Source organism: Poromitra crassiceps (assembly GCF_964638095.1).
Source record: "Poromitra crassiceps genome assembly, chromosome: 7".
NCBI lineage: Eukaryota > Metazoa > Chordata > Actinopteri > Beryciformes > Melamphaidae > Poromitra > Poromitra crassiceps.
This window is the reverse complement of record NC_139628.1, coordinates 21,574,663-21,592,514: the sequence shown is the minus strand read 5'-3', so window position 1 is coordinate 21,592,514 and position 17,852 is coordinate 21,574,663. Positions and strand designations below refer to the sequence as shown.

Here is a 17,852-nt window from a genome sequence, read left to right as displayed (position 1 = left end):
TTTCTGGGAAGTTGTGGAGGAGCATACAAAATCAGCTGGGTTTTCAAATTCTCTAGCTGCTTGCTGGATAAAGGTAGGGTTTTCCTGGTGAGGTCTCTATATAAACAGAGACTGAGCCAAGATCAATGTGTCTACTTTTGCTTCAGGGCCTGGCTGGCTGGCTGTTTCTATTGGCTGGGTGAGGCAGCGCACAGAGCAAAAATTCAACTGGGTTGACATTATGGTAGAAAGCATAACTGTACATTATTACAATGGAACTGGTGAAACTTACAAGGCCTTTTTGCTGCACCTCACAGCTGGTATCAGTCTCATCCTGCCCGCCTCTGATGTGTTGTAACTCTTAAGGTCAAACACCTCCAGATCATCTTCTGATACTTGCAGCGTGTAGGCCAGTGCTGAGCAGTGCACTGGAGTCAGCTCTGTTCCCGAGTGATCTTTCAACGCCAGATATTCCTGAATCTCGTCTTTCACTTTGTGGTCTCTCATCTCCACCATGGTCTGGAACAGGTTGATGCACCGGTCTGGGGAGAGGCCCTTTCTTCGGATGGTTTTGATGTAAGTCAGGATTTTCTTGGTGGCATCTGAGCTTGGTTCTGGGGGTGTCAACAGGCCTGAAAGAACTCTTCGGTTGGATTCAACCATGAGCCCAAGGAGGAAACGCAAGAAGAAGTCCAGGTGGCCGTTCTTTCTCTCCAACACTTTGTCTACCGTTATCTTTAGGAGATCAAGTAACGTATGTTCTTTCTGTGGCTTCTGACTGAGGAAGGGGTCGGGCACCTTTGTATTCTTGTTTGTGAAGCAATCATAGATGTAGAGAGCTCCAAAGAACTCCTGTATGGTCAGGTGCACAAAGGCGAAGACTTTTTTCTGTGAAAATAAGTTTTCTTCCCTCAGAATTGTGGCGCAAAACCCAGAGTAGATCGATGCTTCTGTTATGTCAATGCCACAACTTTCTAGGTCTTCCTCATAGAAGATGAGGTTGTTCTTCTCAAGGTGTTCAAATGCGAGCTTTCCGAGTTTCAGAAGAAATTCTCTGTGCTTCCGCAGGAGCTTCTCTAAATTTTTCTCTGTTTTCTTGTCATATTTTCTGCTTCTGCGTTTCGTCTGAACTAACAGGAAGTGTGCCATCATCTCAGTCAGAGTTTGAGGGATTTCAGCTTTCTCGTCTCCAGTAAAGGTTTCCTGAAATAATTCAGCTGAAATCCAGGAGAAGATTGGGATGGTGCACATGATGTGGAGGATTTGCGAAGAGCGGATGTGTGAGATGATCCTGTCAGCAAGGCTCAAGTCATCACTGAATCTCATCTTGAAGTACTCATCTTTCTGTGGGTCAGTGAACCCTCTTATCTCCATCACCAGGTCAACAAGATCTGCAGGAATCTGGCTGGCTGCTGCAGGTCGGGATGTTATGCAGAGGAGAGCAGAGGGCAGCAGGTTACCCCTGATGAGGTTTGTCAGCAACACATCTACTGATGCTTCCTCAGTGACAGACGTTACTTTCTTGCTGTTCTCAAAGTCTAATAGATGTCTACTTTCATCCAGACCATCCAGGATCACCACAATTTTGTCTTTGGTATAACCCTCTGCATCTTTCAGGTCACACAGTGCAGGGTGGAATTTGGTCAGGAGCCCATGCAAACTGATCTTATCTTTCTTCAAATTCACCTCTCGAAAAGCAAGACTGAAAACAAAATCAATGTCCTTGTTCGCTTCCTCTTCGGCCCAGTTAAGAATGAACTTTTGCACGGCAAACGATTTCCCGATGCCTGCGATGCCCTTCATCAGGACGGTTCTGTGGGGTTTCTGGTCAGGTAAAGGTGTGAAGATGTCATTTATGTTGATTGGAATTTCAGATGATGATTGCCTTCTGAATTCCCGTTTGATTTGTCTGATCTGATGTTCTGCACTTAGCTCATCACTCACATCACACTTTCCTGTTGTGATGTTGGGTTGTGTGAATATGCTGTTCAGGGAGCTCTGTTGCTCATCATATCTTAAAGTATATTTTTGTATCATTTCTTTTTTTAAATTCTTCTTCACTTTCAAGAGTAGGCTGCCCCCTGTAACAATCAAACAAGTAATTCGTTTTTACATATTTCTAAACAAGACATGTGAGGGTTAAATGCAAAATATTGTTTTAGCTAAATAATTTGGTCATGCAAAAACAAAGACAAAGGCAAAGGCAAAATCTTGGGGATTAAAATGGGGAAAAAAAGCCCGCTCTTCTGCCCTTTAGTGGTCAACATCTCCCTATCAGAGATGGCACCAATAAATTAAGGGTGGCAAAATGTGTTCAATCAACAATCAATAAAAAATATTTTCTAGTGTTTTCTACAAGGTTTCTATAATCAGTAGTGGAAATCAAATGTATTTCTACCAAGATGCACAGAGCCATACCACCCCAAAACCGTGAGAAAATTAAGGACTGAGTATGAAATGAAGTTACACTTACCTGTGGTTTTGTCTGTATTTTCTCTGTATTTAGGTTCCTTTCTGCGTTTCTTTCCACACTTAAACTGGTGTCCACAGGTAAGAGAGACTGGATCCCTCGAATCCTCCTCACACGCTGGACAACTGGACAGTTCCTTGGTCCGCTTTCTGTCGGAAGCACAACAAACATATGTATTGGTAGCATGGTGGAATAGCGAGAAGAGAGAGACCTTCAATCAGAGTACTCTGGTTCAAGCACCCATACATGCAGGTGAGGAAAAGTGAAAAGAGAATTTCCTCGGCACCAATCAAAGGTCTGTCTCTAGAGCCACCAGGTTTTGTTTGCATTTTCTGCAGAGTAGTTTCCCAGGCTACACAATGTTATAATTTAGCAGCCTTCAGTTCAGTTCGTTTGAATGCAATCTGGGAACCCATCGGTTAAACCAAAAAGCAACTTTTTTCTCTAACCTCTGGGGGCAGGCTTGTTTCATGTCTGAATAAACGGAACTCAAGGGGCTCCATTGGCAGCGGAAGAAAATCCCTTTCCGCTCCCTGCAAGCTCTTTGCTCCAACAGATATGCTCTGACCATTTATGGATTTCCTTTCTGCTCCCTGTGGGTCGCTCTCAAATCCCTCCATCGCTATGAAACATCGCTAGCTCGTTGCTAGTAGAAAGTAGTAACTCGCTACACACAGAAAATGGTAAGTTTGACTACACACTGAGGCCATTTACACCTGGCATTAACATGTTTTCTGCCATCAGATTACAATCAGATTATGCTTGACCACATTAGCCTGATTTCATTTATACCTGGCATTAACATGAGTTTTTCCTGATCCAGATAACTTGAGACCCAAAGTGATTGTCCTCTCAATCCCCATACAGTTGCTGTAGTCCAAGGCTATGTTTGAGGCAAATTTGATGAAATTCCGTCAAGGCATTCCTGAGATATCGCATTAACAAGCTTGAAAATGGCGTTCGAGAGGTCACAGTGACCTTGACCTTTGACCTTTGATCACCAAAATCTTATCAGATCATCCTTGAGTCTAAGTCGATGTTTGAGGCAAATTTGATGACATTCTGTCAAAGCGTTCCTCAGATATCGCGTTAACGAACATCGGACGGACGGACGGACGGACAACCCGGATCCATAATGCCTCCGGCCTGGCTATCGCCGGCGGAGGCATGAAAATGTGGGTCCTGAGGGTAGACCTGAGAACCACTGCTGATCTGCCTCCAAATTAAGACCAACATGAACAGAACCTAATGCTGAATTGCTGATCCCTAATGTCAGGTATTGTACAGAGAGAACTTGTGAAGGTTCTTGTATTTTTACCCACCCACTATCTGACCAATCAAACAACATTTCCAACCACATAGCTTGATTTATAAGCTCTGGAGTTCTGGATTTTCACCTTTGTGAAAGTGAACTGGACCAACTGAAAAACAAGACAATGTATCTTTCTTGCATTAGGTCCGAAGTCCAAACCAATGAAGCAGACTACTATCAAAGCGCCCTTAGGTGAGTGTAACTTTGCATAATTTAAATGTCCACTAGGGGGAACCAAATGACTGTCAGAGAAGACAGACTCTGCCTGCTCAAGAAGGTGAAACTTTCACGATAAAATAAAGTTCCCTCTAAGGCAAATTTAAAGGAAACTTCAATGTCCCTCACATCGGCCATATACAATTATAAGATGCTTTTAGACATTTCAATTCCAGTACCAAATAAAGAACTTTCAAACTGACAGAATTACCGTTCTGATGTCTTGTCACTGAACTTGAGTGGAATAGTCATGGACTGGTCACTCTTCATAGAGAGAAGGCTGGGAGCTGCAGACTCAGGTGAACTCATCTGAAAACTAAGAGGAGAGATTTTATAAAATAATTTAATCTTCTCAGTCATTTATTCAGAAACACATGTATCATACAAATGTGAAATGATACATGTTTATTTGTTTTGATTGATTGATTTATTCGATGAATGACAAAAGTAAAGCACATCATACACAAAAATATAAAGGCCACTCATACATCACCATCAAGGATAAAAACACAATAAAGTCCGAGGACTTGTTTCCATTGTGGTCCTTGGTCTCGGACAGACGACTCAGACCAACATAAAAACAGACATAACAACAAAGAAACATAAAACTACTTCCATCCTATAGACTATTAAAAAAAAAACATTTAAGATGTTAAAACAGTTTTACCAAAAGCAATATAAAAGACATTTGAAACAGGACCCAATCCCGAAAATAAAGAACACATTAAAAAGGCTAAAAAACCAATCTGACTAAAATAAATAAAATAACTTTAAACAGGCTATAAATTAACAATACTCAAAAATATTTACATTTACATACCCGCACCAGTCATGAAACAGATTTTGAGAGCGATTTTAAAGCTGCTCAAGGTGTTAATCAGCTTCAGGCTGTCCGGAAGGCTGTTCCACAACAGCCCGGCTGAGTATTTGAAAGAGTTTTTGTTCATACAGCTCTTAAATTTAATGGGGACAACATTGTGGGAGCTCCCTCTGGTGGAGTAGTTATGAACGTCATTTACCTTGGTGAAATAATTTTGGAGATATTTCGGGACCATATTATGCAAGATCTTATGGACCAGGCACAGCTTGATTTGGTTCACTCTTTCCTCCACTCTGAGCCATCTGAGGCTGGAAAAATGGCCAGGCAGGAGGTGGGTTCTGGGATGGAGAGAGTGTAACAGCCGTACTAGTTTGTTTTGTGATATTTGAAGTTTATTTTTGAGGGCCTTGGTGATGCCGGTGAACCAGGAAGTACATGCATAATCAAAGCGCCCGCCAGAATTTTTAGAGTACTTACGTCTAGGAAGGAGGAAAGTCTGGCCAGGAATCTAACCTTCTGATTTATTTTGGAGATGGTTTTTAAAGCCATACTCTCTCCCGATACAGCCGTTTTTCCTTGCCTTGCTTTCGACGGTCACATTGTCGACTGTGATGGTGAAGCCAGGGGATTTTTTAAGTTTGGCGTTAGAGCCAAACAGAATTGACTCAGTTTTTCCTAGATGGAGAGATAATTTATTATCTACTAACCATGTACTTACTTTCTGGAGTTCATTGCTAAGGATAAGTTCTACCTCCTTTTTCTCTTTGTGGGAGACCAGGAGAGCCGAGTCGTCCGCAAAGAGAAACAGGTCGCAGTCACATGCCGACTTCATATCATTTACATAAATAAGGAAAAAGAGTGGACCCAATATGCTCCCTTGGGGCACCCCGCACCGTAGGGGGAGAGGGGAGGACAGGGTACCGTTCACGTAGGTAACCTGCTCTAAATAAGACCCCACCCATTTGAGGGAGGTGCCATTAAATCCCAAGGACCTGAGCTTGTACAGGAGGATGTCATGGTTTACTGTATCGAATGCCTTCTGAAGGTCCAGCATGACCATCCCACAGTACTTACCAGAGTCCACTTCTTGCCTTATGAAGTCGTTTAAATAGAGCAAGCAGGAGTCTGTTGAATGTGACTTCCTAAAGCCAGATTGAAATTCATACAGCAGACTATGCAATGATAGATAACTGTCTATCTGATCAAAAATCACTTTTTCGATTACTTTAGATATTGAAGAAAGAATTGAAACAGGACGATAATTTCCTGGTTCCAGTTTGCTTCCTTTTTTGTATAACGGGGCTACTTTAGCCATTTTGAATTCACGAGGAATCTGGCCTTGTGTTATGGACATATTAATTATAAACGTTATAGGTGAAGTGATGACTTCAGCTGCGTCTCTTAGAAACCTGGACGGGATATTATCAAGACCGGTTGCTTTAGATGGGTTCAGGGCCTTGAGTCTTTTAAGCACCTCCCCTTCAGACACTTCTGTAAAAGAAAAAGCATCTGGCTGAACGTTCATCTTTTTGTAGAATGAATCAACATGGCTCTCACCAAAGACCCCTGTAAAGGTCGGCAGTTTGTTTACCAGGGTGTCTGCTATAGTGGTGAAGAACCTGTTGAAGCAGTCTGCAACTTTTATCTGATGTGACTGTACCATCTATAATCAGGGTCTTATTTATGGTTTTTGTCCTAAGTCTGTTGTTTTGCCCTAGGTGTTTCAAGGTTTTCCATAGTTGTGAAGGATTATTTTTGTTTTCTGCTATAGACTCCCTGAAGAAGTTTGCCTTGGCTTTCTTAATAAGCTGATTTGCCTCATTTCGCAATTTTTTAAATATGCGGAAAGAGGCGGGATCTCTGTGTTTTCTAAAGTGACCAAAACTGACATTTCTTGCCTTTATAGCCTCAATAATGTCAGTGTTGACCCAGGGTTCTGACCTGGCTTTGATCCTGGACGTCTTCAGGGGAGCAAATCTATCAACAGCAGACAAAAACAATGTTTTAAAGTAGCACCACGCTTCCTCCACTGAGGAGCTAGAAAAGACATCTGACCAGTCCAAACTACCCAGGAAGTCTAATAGAACCTCTGTATTGTAGTTTTTCAGAGACCTGGACCTTACTGAGCTGTGACAGTTAAATACAGATCTACGGGTTTTTCGAGTGCAGAAAATCATTGAATGATCACTAAGACCGTAGTGGATGCCAGATAGAGTTAGACTGACTTATCAGTTGAAATATCAGGCCCACTTGCCTATAAATTATTAATTAAATGCTCAGACAGAGTCGTCTAGCCCTGATCTGACAGAGGTTCCTCCCTGATTACAGCTGCAGAAAAAAATGCTACAAAACCTGTTATCAAGACCAACATGAACAGAACCTGATGCTGCTCTAGAATGTTTTCTTGTATTTTTACCTGACCAATAATCAAACATTTCCAACCACATAGCATGGCTTACAAATTGTGGAGTTCTGGATATTCACCTTTGAAAGCGAACTGAACCGAACCAACTGAAAAACAAAACAATGTACCATGCCTGCATGAAGTCCAAAACAATGAAGTGGTCTACTACAGACCTAGCACCAAATTTCTTTGCCTTGCCTCTGAGGTGCCTCGAGGTACCTCCGAGGCGTCGGTGCCGCATGGCCGCGGGAGCGTGGCGTGCAGTCAATAATGGCATTCAACCACTCAGCTCTGAGCACCCCCTGCTGGTTATCTGCCATTGTTGACTGCATGTCGTGCTCCCGCGCCCGTGGAGCACTGGCGCCTCGGGGTCCCTGGGTGTGAAAGCACATTTAGATAAGTGTAGTGCACGGTGGTGCAGTGGTAGCGCTGTTGCCTCACAGCTACAAGGTCCTGGGTTCGATTCCTAACTGGGACGCTGTGGGCGCTGAGAGTGTCCCCCCCCATGTGTTCAGTGCATACTGCCCAGGTGGGCTATCTCATCAAAAGGGCCTTTCTGTGTGGAGTTTGCATGTTCACCCTGGGGTTCCTCCATAATAACCCCCCAGTAAAAACATGCAGAAGATCGTTGTCTGACCAGCGGCGGTTGGAAGATGTTGGTCCCTGCATGCGTCACTGCAGCTGACAACCGCTCCTGGCTTGAGGAGGAGGACGAGACAGGATGGGTCAAATGCGGAGGACAAATGCCACAGCACCGCCAAAGCATGTGTGTGTACTGGTCGCCGTGCCCGTGTGTGTATACCAGGATGGTGTTTGTGACAAATAAAGACGGGGTTTGTCAGTCTGGTTTAATCTTAATGTTAAAACTCCTACTCTGCATATTTTATATCTCCACTAGGGGGAACTAATGTCTGAAACTTAGGAATAGCTGGCCTTGTTTAACACAGCCAGCCTCGGTCTTCACAGTAAAATAAAGTTCCTAAATTTACAAGAAACACCGATGTCGCTTACATTGTCCATATCCAAAGATAAGATCCTTTAGACACAAGACATTTCAAATTCAGTATCAAATAAAGAACTTTCAAACTGACAGAATTACCGTTCTGATGTCTTGTCACTGAACTTGAGTGGAATAGACATGGATTGGTCACTCTTCATAGAGAGAACGCTGGGAGCTGCAGACTCAGGTGAACTCATCTGAAAACTAAGAGGAGAGATTCTATAAAATATTTTCATACCATGGCAAAAATGAATGCAAGGTCAATGGGGTCACGCTCCTGTATGTACAGGCAGAGATGGGCGAAAATACATCAAAAAGTATTTTGATACAAATTACAAATACTTGCTCAAAAAATGTATCACAATACAAATACAAAATACTGGTCTGAAAAATGTATTTGAAATACAAATACGTATTTTGAAAATACATGAAAATATGAAAATACATTTTTATAAAAACTGATAAAGAACTGCAACAATTAGTCAATCGATTCATTGCCAAATATTACATTAATTTCCTATTTTGATTATCTATTAATCATTTTGAGCCATTTCTTTAAGGAAAAATTTCCTAATTCTCTGATTCCAGCTTCTCAATTGTGAAATTGTCTGGTTTCTTTAGATGGTAAATCATCTCTTTAGTCCTCTGTGGCAGTATTCTCCTTTGTGTACCCTCTAACTGTGTTAGAGTCTAACACACTACAGTTCTTCCATTTCAGTTGTTTTTCAGCACAACTTATTTCTCCTTCACTTCAGCTGTTAATTGCTTTCTGTGAGGGCTCTTGAGTTACAGGTAGCATTTCTACATGTTACAGTAACCTCATGTTTTGGAGCTTTGACCATGTTTAGCCATAGATATGAGATCTGTTATGAATGTTATGTTATGATAGTAGGTCCCCTATAAACAACTTCACATCCACCATGTCAGTAAATTGTCACATATAGCCTAGTCTTTATTTAACACGCTGCACGCATAGAAATACAGCGACATTATTTGATCCACCACAAAAGGTGACTTTTCAGGAACATGTAACCATGGTGCCGCAGTATGGCATTCATGGTGAGGGGAACTTAATCCTGTGGCTAATGTATGGAAACAGGGAGGTTGTCAGCTTTGTATCAGTATATTTATGTATCCATTTTGTAGAGCTGAGTTGGACACGGAGGTGTTTTTTTAATATTAGTTGTGTCTCTCTAATATGATGGCTTGCATGCAGTAAACAGTTTGACTTGCAGATAGGGCAGTGTTTGTCTTAGCATGCAATAGGCTTATCTAACCATCACATTTAGTACTTTATCTCTGGGGGAATTTCCACAAACACGAGGCTTCAGTACTAGTCAGACTTCCTTTCAACAGAGGATAAATGGTTACAGACCAGTCGCTCAAACACCTTCATGACAGTTAAATCAACAGGCTTATAATCATTCAGGCATCAGGCTGTAGCATTAGACTTCTACTCTATCAGCCTGCTGTAATGTGGCAGCACTGTGTCGGGTTCCTCACAGCTTTAATCAGAGGGTCAGGGGGACTCATGGTTCTGCACCCCGCTAAAGCTCAGAACCAAACATCCTTTTGTTATTGTTGTTGTTTTGCTTTGTTTTGTTGAATTAGCGTTAGCTGTGTCTCTCTAATACACTGGTTTGCATGCAGTAAACACTTTCATTTGCAGATAGGGCAGTGTTTGCCTTAGCATGCAATATCTAATCGTCACATTTAGTACTTTATCTCTGGGGGAATTTCCACCAACATGAGGCTTCAGGTTTCCACCCTACTCTGCCTCTGATTTGTGGTTGAGATTGTTCTGAGGGTAAGTCAATCAGAGGCGGAGTAGAAGTGACATCTCACATTGCGGTTTTTTTTATTCCACAGTTTAAACCTTGTGTCAATGTTTAAAATGTGTCCATTTGAGAATAAAATGAAATAAAATGTATTTTATGTATTTAAAATACATAAAATACAAAATCTGAAAGTATTTTGATACAAATTACATCTTATTTTTCTCGGTCCAGCCAAATACAAATTACAAAATACACAAATGTATTTGAAATATGTATTTTAAATACATGTATTTGAGGAGAAAAGGCTTTCGCACACCTACGCGACAGGTGCGTCGGAGAAGGGCAAAACCCGACACAGTGAGAAAGAAGTTACTCCCGCACACTGTCTCCAAATGCAAATAAAAGTTTAATAGAATTCTATTAAACTTTTATTTGCATTTGGAGACAGTGTGCGGGAGTAACTTCTTTCTAAAATACATGTATTTAAAATACTGCCCATCTCTGTGTACAGGCTGACTGAAGTTTATTCAAATGTCATCCACAGTGCACACAAAGTACATTTCAGTGATCTTCAGTCAACTTGTACATACTCAGCGTGACCCCATTGACCTTGCATTCATTTCCCCCATCTTTCCAGAGCTACTATGAGGAACAGCATGAATTGGGCTGAGAGAGAACTCTATTAACTCATTCATGGCCAAATACGTCTTTAACGTCTTATCAGGAATGTGCCTCCCAGCCAAAGACGTGTTTGACGTGTTTTTGTTTTTATTCGTGTTTAGCGTAGTTCAAAGACTTCCCCAGCCTGTGACATGGTATCAGGTCCCTGGCCTCAAAGAAAGCCGACAACACGTGAACAAACAACTACCGCAGCTGTTGTTTTGAAATTGAGCAGGAGGAAAGAACAGAAAACGGAGAAACGCTTCCTTGTTGCAGAGAAGAAACGCCATTGAAACGCCCCTCGGCGCGCTGCACGAGCTGGTCGCCTTGCTGCAGGGCAGCGAACATGGATGAGTTGTTCGCGGTATTCAAACCCGTGACCAACATGATCGATCCTGGTCCCTGGACCCCGTTCCTGTGTGCCAGCCCGAAAGAGACGAGACGGAGTCACAACTTTGTGAGGAGGAGGAGAACGAGCAGCCTCGCCACAGAAATTGCTTTCACACAGAGCCAAGCAGCACGGCCACTTTCCATGTCGAGGGCGAGGAAGACTGGACTCCAATGCGACAGGACCCGGATGATCTCGCGGTAAGGAGTAATTTTGTTGTTGATATATATGCATTGCCAACGATGCAGAGGAGGCTAGACGCTGATCTCAGACCAGTTTGGTGTTCTCCTATGCTAATTTGCGGGGAGATCAATAGTGTTCCCTGGGAAGGAGGTGCGATCCAGCAGCAGCTGTGGACAGAACTCTCTCTCTCTGTGTGTGTGTGTGTGTGTGTGTGTGTGTGTCTGTCTGTCTGTCTGTCTGTGTGTGTGTGTGTATGTGTGTGTGTGTGTGTGTGTGTGTGTGTGTGTGTGTGTGTGTTGATGTTACTCTACTGTTTGGATAAAAGTGTCTGCTAAATGACGAAATGTAATGTAATGTAAAGAGACACACATGGGCCCCGCGCACACACACACATGCACACTCACTCACACTGAGTAAACTGTATTGTTGAATGTAAAAAAAGCACTTCATGTATATATATATATATATATATATATATATATATATATATATATATATATATATATATTTTTTTTTTTTTTTTTTTTTTTTTTTTGTTGTCATTTGTGTCATAACGAATAATATTTACATGTCTGATGTCAATACAGTTCAAAATAAAAGAATTGAGAGCGAGTTCTGCCTGAGATTGTGTCCTTTACAAAAATGCCCTTTTCTCCTATTTCCTTTTTTGGTGAAAACAGGGTGTATATAAATGGCTATAAGTAGAGTACAGAACATGCTAAAAGCTCCCTTTTTTTTCCCTGGTGAACCCAGAGACGTACATCTTCATTTTGAGGTATTGCAAATCACTTTGGTGCTAATAGATAATTTACTGTGGGTCTTGAAAGATGACCAACAATTATGAAAATCTTTGGCCTGAGCTAAATATTGGCAGTCCTAAACTGCCCATGAATGAGTTTAATCAACATCATCATTGGTAAGTAGCAAATAGGGCTAGACTTTAAAAAATGTGAACGATCCCTTTAACTTAGTGGAGTGAATGTCCATGAATGAGACCATGACACATTCACACACACTTGGTACAGGGACAAAATGTAACATACAGTACAAAGGGACAGTGCAGGTCAGGATACTGTATATAATCATGCTTTGTGGTACAGGCCCCAGGTCTTCTCAGGGAAGACAGGCCCTGTCTGCTCAAGAAGGTAAAACTTTCACAGTAAAATAAAGTTCCTAAATTTACACGAAACATGGATGTCGCTTACATTACATCCAATAAGATCGTTTAGACACAAGACATTTCAAATTCAGTACCAAATAAAGAACTTTCAAACTGACAGAATTACCGTTCTGATGTCTTGTCACTGAACCTGAGTGGAATAGTCATGGACTGGTCACTCTTCATAGAGAGAAGGCTGGGAGCTGCAGACTCAGGTGAACTCATCTGAAAACTAAGAGGAGAGATTCTATCAAATATTTTCATCTTCTCTGTCACTTATTCAGAAACACATACCGGTACTTTGTGAAAGCGAACTGGACCAACTGAAAAACAAAACAATGTATCATCCAAATGGATGCAGGATATGCGACGCAGCCATACGCATGTGAACATATAGCTAAAAGCAGGTATATCTCCGGCCTGACTCTGCATTATTTTACATCTCCACTAGGGGCAACCAAATGACTGAAATGACACCAAATGACTGAAACGTATGAATAGCTGGTCTTGTTTAACACAGCCAGCCTCATCACATTTTGATGAAGCTAGATCTAAAAATCAATGGTCAATCTATTGGTCTGATGGTAGATACTCACCTAAAATTTGAGAAGCATATCAGATGGTGAGCAGAGTCGTAAAAGCAAACCTATATACATTCAGAATGATTAGGAGCAGTCTACCTTTTTATGCAGAAACATATATAAGCACTCTATGATTATATCACACTTGAGTTATTGTGCAAGTGTTTGGTCCCAGGCTGACCAGAGGCCTATACCACGAAGCAAGATGAGTTGCTTAGCGAGGTAACTTCAGGTTTAACCCTGGGTTTTCTGTGCTATGACGCAGTTACTTCTTACCGAGATATATTTCCATAGCAACTTATGCTTCATAGTTAACCTGGTCGAGAGCAGGATTAAGTTGCAAGGATAACATTAAACCTTAAAGGTCCCAATTTGTGCAGCTGTAACCTCTTAAAAACGTGTGTCTCTGGTCCATAAAACATGATTCTGGATTAATTTGTCGAAAATATAGCAACCCCGTTCGTTCTGACGGAGTTGTCACTTGCTCATCTCGTCGCTTCCCAAGAATGGTCTGTTTCTATAATATATTCAGAACTAACAGTTCCCATTGGCCGCTGAGGGAGAGCCCAGCCCAGGCTCCCAACGGCCAATCAGATTAGCGTCCGTGGACCAGCACGGTAGGTTGTGTCCACAACTAACGTTAGCAACGAGCTATCGCTAACTTAACGGTTGCTACGCTAAAGAGGACATCTCAAAATGCCTAGACTTACCGAATGCACCTCCGCAGTTGCTGGATCACGTACAGTTGGCGTCGCTCCAGCTAGAAGTGTTAATTTTGTGGCTATAGACAAAATGGTGCAGGTAGCTTGTGTGAGAGAGACCGCGCGCAGTATGCTTAAGGACCCGAGTGACGTCACATTAACCCGTCTGGGGGAACAGAGTGTAAGGGGCGTGGCTTGAAGGAGACTGCAGGGGGAAGCTGGATAGGGACAAATCAAACTCTGGCAGTTCTGAGGTTGTGACCACTCATTACAGGGAGGGATGACAGCAGTATACTGTATATGCATTTACAAGTAAAAACAGCTTTTGCACGGAATGGGACCTTTAAAAGGCACCGCCCACTAACCAATGAGCTTCCTGGAAAAGGAGAGAAGAGTCTTGCGACCGCCAAGACCCATTTAATCATATACGTCTCCAAAGCGCTCCGTGTGGGCAACGGAGATGCTGAAATTCGGTGGCGAAATCAAGCAAGCTGATAACTTACGCATTGAGACAATCCTTTCTGTGATTATTATGTGCAGCAGTGTTGCCTTTGGTTTTTATTACATCTTTGAATTCTTCATATTTCCTTAAGATTATAGTTTGTTCCTCCAGCATGAAGTAGCCTATTAATTTTTATTTGCTCCCAAGCACGTTTTACTCTGCCGATTGCAGCTGAACGCTTCGTGGAGAAATATCACTAGATTATCTCCGTAAAAAGGAACCATAAATGTTAAGCCAAACCAGATCAAGGGACAGATCCTGGATCTGTTTATCCTCCATTTGTGGTATGGGCCTCTGACTGTAATCAGACCTCTTTGGATGTTATGCAATCGCGCAATAAAAATTCTGGACAGGAAACCAATTACGTTCCATCAATGTCAAATCATCGAAAAACCAAATATTCTGTTTTGATGACTTCATTGTGTGACGGATTGCTACTCTCCCTCTCAGATAGGACGTTATGATTGTTTATATGTATTATATATCATATTTTGATGGCTGTCATTGAGAGAAAGGGGGTTGGCTCAGGAAATGACATCAAAGGCTAGTATTTAATGAGCCCGGAAGCTGCGGTAGCTCTCTCATTGTAATCCACGCAGAAGACGTGTCAGTCAGTCACGTTATTTACCAGTGTGTGTGTTTAGTTGTATAGCGCGTCTAACTAAGCAGAAGGGGAGTTGCTGATCTCCACTCATTCTCAATCGCCTGGGCTGTTCGAGGAAGAGAGCCTCACAGCCGCACCATGGGCCGGACTGCAATGTCTGCGCCAGGTGAGCAAACTTCCATTCTCTCTGATGACAGCCATATTTATTTCATGTTACAGAGTTGCGGTGATATTTGTTTGCCCCTAGACTCAAGCTTATAAACCGAACCTGTAATAATTGCTTTTGCTAAGTTAAAACTCATCTATAAATGTATACATGAACAGGCACCGCGTGTTCTCTGCGACATGGGCACAGCCACCAGAGGCGCTGTCACAGGGAACTGCAAAGTGCCGCTGGAGAAAACCTCCCTCGGTCAAACAGCCCTCACTGTTCAGGGGGTCAACATGTGGAAGTCACTGCCCACACACATGAAACAGGATCGTAGCTGGCAGCATAAAACCAATATAAAGGAGTTGCTGAAGAGTAACTACCAATGTGCCCTTAATTGACTGTGTTGGTGGGTCTGTGGGTTATGATCGTTACAATGTTTATATCCTTTATGTAAGATTGTTTGTGTTGCTCCATGATTGATTGATTGACTGAGTGATTTTATATCCTTGTTTATGTTGACTGTATATTTCACTGCTTTTTACTCTACTTTGCTTTTAACAGGTGCTTTTAATAACATTGCATTGCATTGCAAACTCGGCTACAAATGCTGTGGTACATATCAGATGTTAACAAATGTTATAATAAAGAAATTAAATGAAATTAAATGTCAGGGAGGACAGACGGGGCCTGCTCAAGAAGGTGAAACTTCCACAGTAAAATAAAGTTATAATAAAGTAAATTTCCAAGAAAATGTGGTGTCCCTTACATTGACCCATTTCAAAGTATAAGATCCTTTTAGACCAAAGACATTTGAATTACAGTACCAAATAAATTACTTTCAAACTGACAGAATTACCTTTCTGATGTCTCGCCTTTGAACTTGAGTGGAATAGACATGGATTGTTCACTCTTCATAGAGATGGGAGCTGCAGACTCAGGTGAACTCATCTGAACACTAAGAGGAGAGATTTTATAAAATCATTTAATCTTCTCAGTCACTTATTCAGAAATGCATATATCATACTAATGTAAATTGACTTGTTTGGGTGCCAGGTAGAGTTAGATTGACGATATATCAGTTGAAATATCTGACCCACTGGCCCTTTATTAAATGATTAATTAAATTGGCAGTCAGAGTTGTCATACCATGGCAAAAACAAATGCAAGGTCAATGGGGTCACACTCCTGTATGTACAGTACAAGCTGACTGAGGCTCACTGAAATGTCATCCACAGTCACACAAAGTACATTTCAGTGAGCTTCAGTCAACTTGTACATACTCAGCGTGACCCCATTGACCTTGCATTCATTTTCCCCAACTTTCCAGAGCTACTATGAGGAACAGCATGGATTGTGCTGAGAAAGAACTCTACCAATCAACATCATCATTGGTAAGTAGCAAATAGGGCTAGACTTAAAAAACATTGAACTATCCCTTTAACGTACCTACTGTAAAGTGAATGTCCATGAATTTGACCATGACACATTCACAGGGGTGTAGTATTGTAGGAGCGCAGGGGATCGGAGCCCCCAAACCTTGCTTGGATCCATTTACGCACGGCATGGATGTCACTCTCTACTCGAATTCGTTTGTCATGGTTTTATTAGGCTACATAATTCCCGACCATACAGGTTTGTGGTGTGAGGTAACAATAGATTGCTTTTGAGAAAGTTGGGCCGGTGTTGTGCCAAGCTGCCTCTCCCCACCCTGGCAGGTCCAAAACACCCAGACCACCGACCCACACCCACCCCACCACCAAGCCTGCATACCCGTCCAGCTCCCACCTTCTCGGGGGAGACCCCCCTCCAGCATCCAGCGCACACAGACTCCCGCCCCGCCAGAACCTCGATCCCATAATCCAATTCAAAACGCATCATTTTTTCGTACAACACCTGTGTCCGGCCAGTACAGTAACCTACTCCACAGCGCGGATGGCAGCTGAAGTCCCTCTGGCCATCAAGCAGACAGTGACGGAAGCATGTGTCTTTATGTGCGCCAAGGGAAAATGACAGACTAAATTGGTGCGATTCGATGTATATATATTAATAGAAACAAATAGAAAATAGCTGATTAATAAAATGTGTGCTGGTGGAACGAAATTCAACTTCTTCAAATAGAGCAGCATCACTCATCATGGCTCTCAGTACGCTGCGTAATACAGATAGAAGAGAGAAAAGGGATAAGCATACATATGTTTTCTCTCTCCCTCTTTCTCTCTCTCACTCCCTCTCAGTGAAGGAGGAAGCTGCTGACATGACGCTGTGGTTTTATGGGCATGACCACACCTCCACTATGCTTTTGGGCATAAACATGCCTATACGGAGATGTGCGCCGAGATGACATGAAGCGCAGCGGGTCGACACGCCCACAATTAGGGCTTTAGGGCTATTCCAGCACAAAGCGGGCGCTAACGCAAAATTACCGCCGGTGGGAAGAGCCCTAAGTGTTCATTCACACCATACGCCAAAGCCACGCTAAACCCATGCTGAATCCGCGCCGAAGCGATCATCCAGGATTCTGTTCTATTTTCCATGCATGAAGCTGCTGCCAGGCATAAAGTCAATGCAAGTTGTGGGCGGGGGCAAGGCAAATAAATAGAGGAAAGAGAGTGCTTCTTGTGTGACCGGTTCATGAGCTCAGCTTCAGCGTGGCTTTAGCGTATGGTGTGAACAAAGGCTTAACATACAGTACAAAGGGACAGTGCAGGTCAGGATACTGTATATCAGGGATACTCAACTTGCTTTGCCCGGGGGCCACTTTCGTGAAATAATAGAAGGCCAGGGGCCAGTTAATAAACAATCAATATACATTTTTCTGTAGCGGATTGTAGGTGTCAGACGGAGTTTAGTCTGACAATGTTGTGCACACCGGATAGTTACTTAGGTTAAGTACATACATAAGTGCCTGGGTAGCGAGCAGACGGCGGTATTTGACAATTTAGCA

The 17,852-nt window shown here is 42.4% G+C and overlaps 1 protein-coding gene across 4 annotated transcripts in view; it reads right to left on the bottom strand.

The window, feature by feature from the left end:
• Nucleotides 1–17,852, bottom strand: part of LOC310780304 (NACHT, LRR and PYD domains-containing protein 3-like) — a 56,313-nt gene that overhangs the window by 9,882 nt on the left and 28,579 nt on the right. For all 4 annotated transcript variants that reach the window (XM_083640877.1, XM_083640878.1, XM_083640880.1 and 1 more), the window contains exons 4-9: nucleotides 15,765–15,863; nucleotides 12,497–12,601; nucleotides 8,301–8,405; nucleotides 4,189–4,293; nucleotides 2,453–2,598; nucleotides 272–2,060 (exon numbers count right to left, since the gene is read on the bottom strand). In XM_083640877.1, the coding sequence (XP_083497003.1) occupies nucleotides 272–2,060; nucleotides 2,453–2,598; nucleotides 4,189–4,293; nucleotides 8,301–8,405; nucleotides 12,497–12,601; nucleotides 15,765–15,863 (2,349 nt within the window). The remainder of the gene's footprint in view (nucleotides 1–271; nucleotides 2,061–2,452; nucleotides 2,599–4,188; nucleotides 4,294–8,300; nucleotides 8,406–12,496; nucleotides 12,602–15,764; nucleotides 15,864–17,852) is intronic.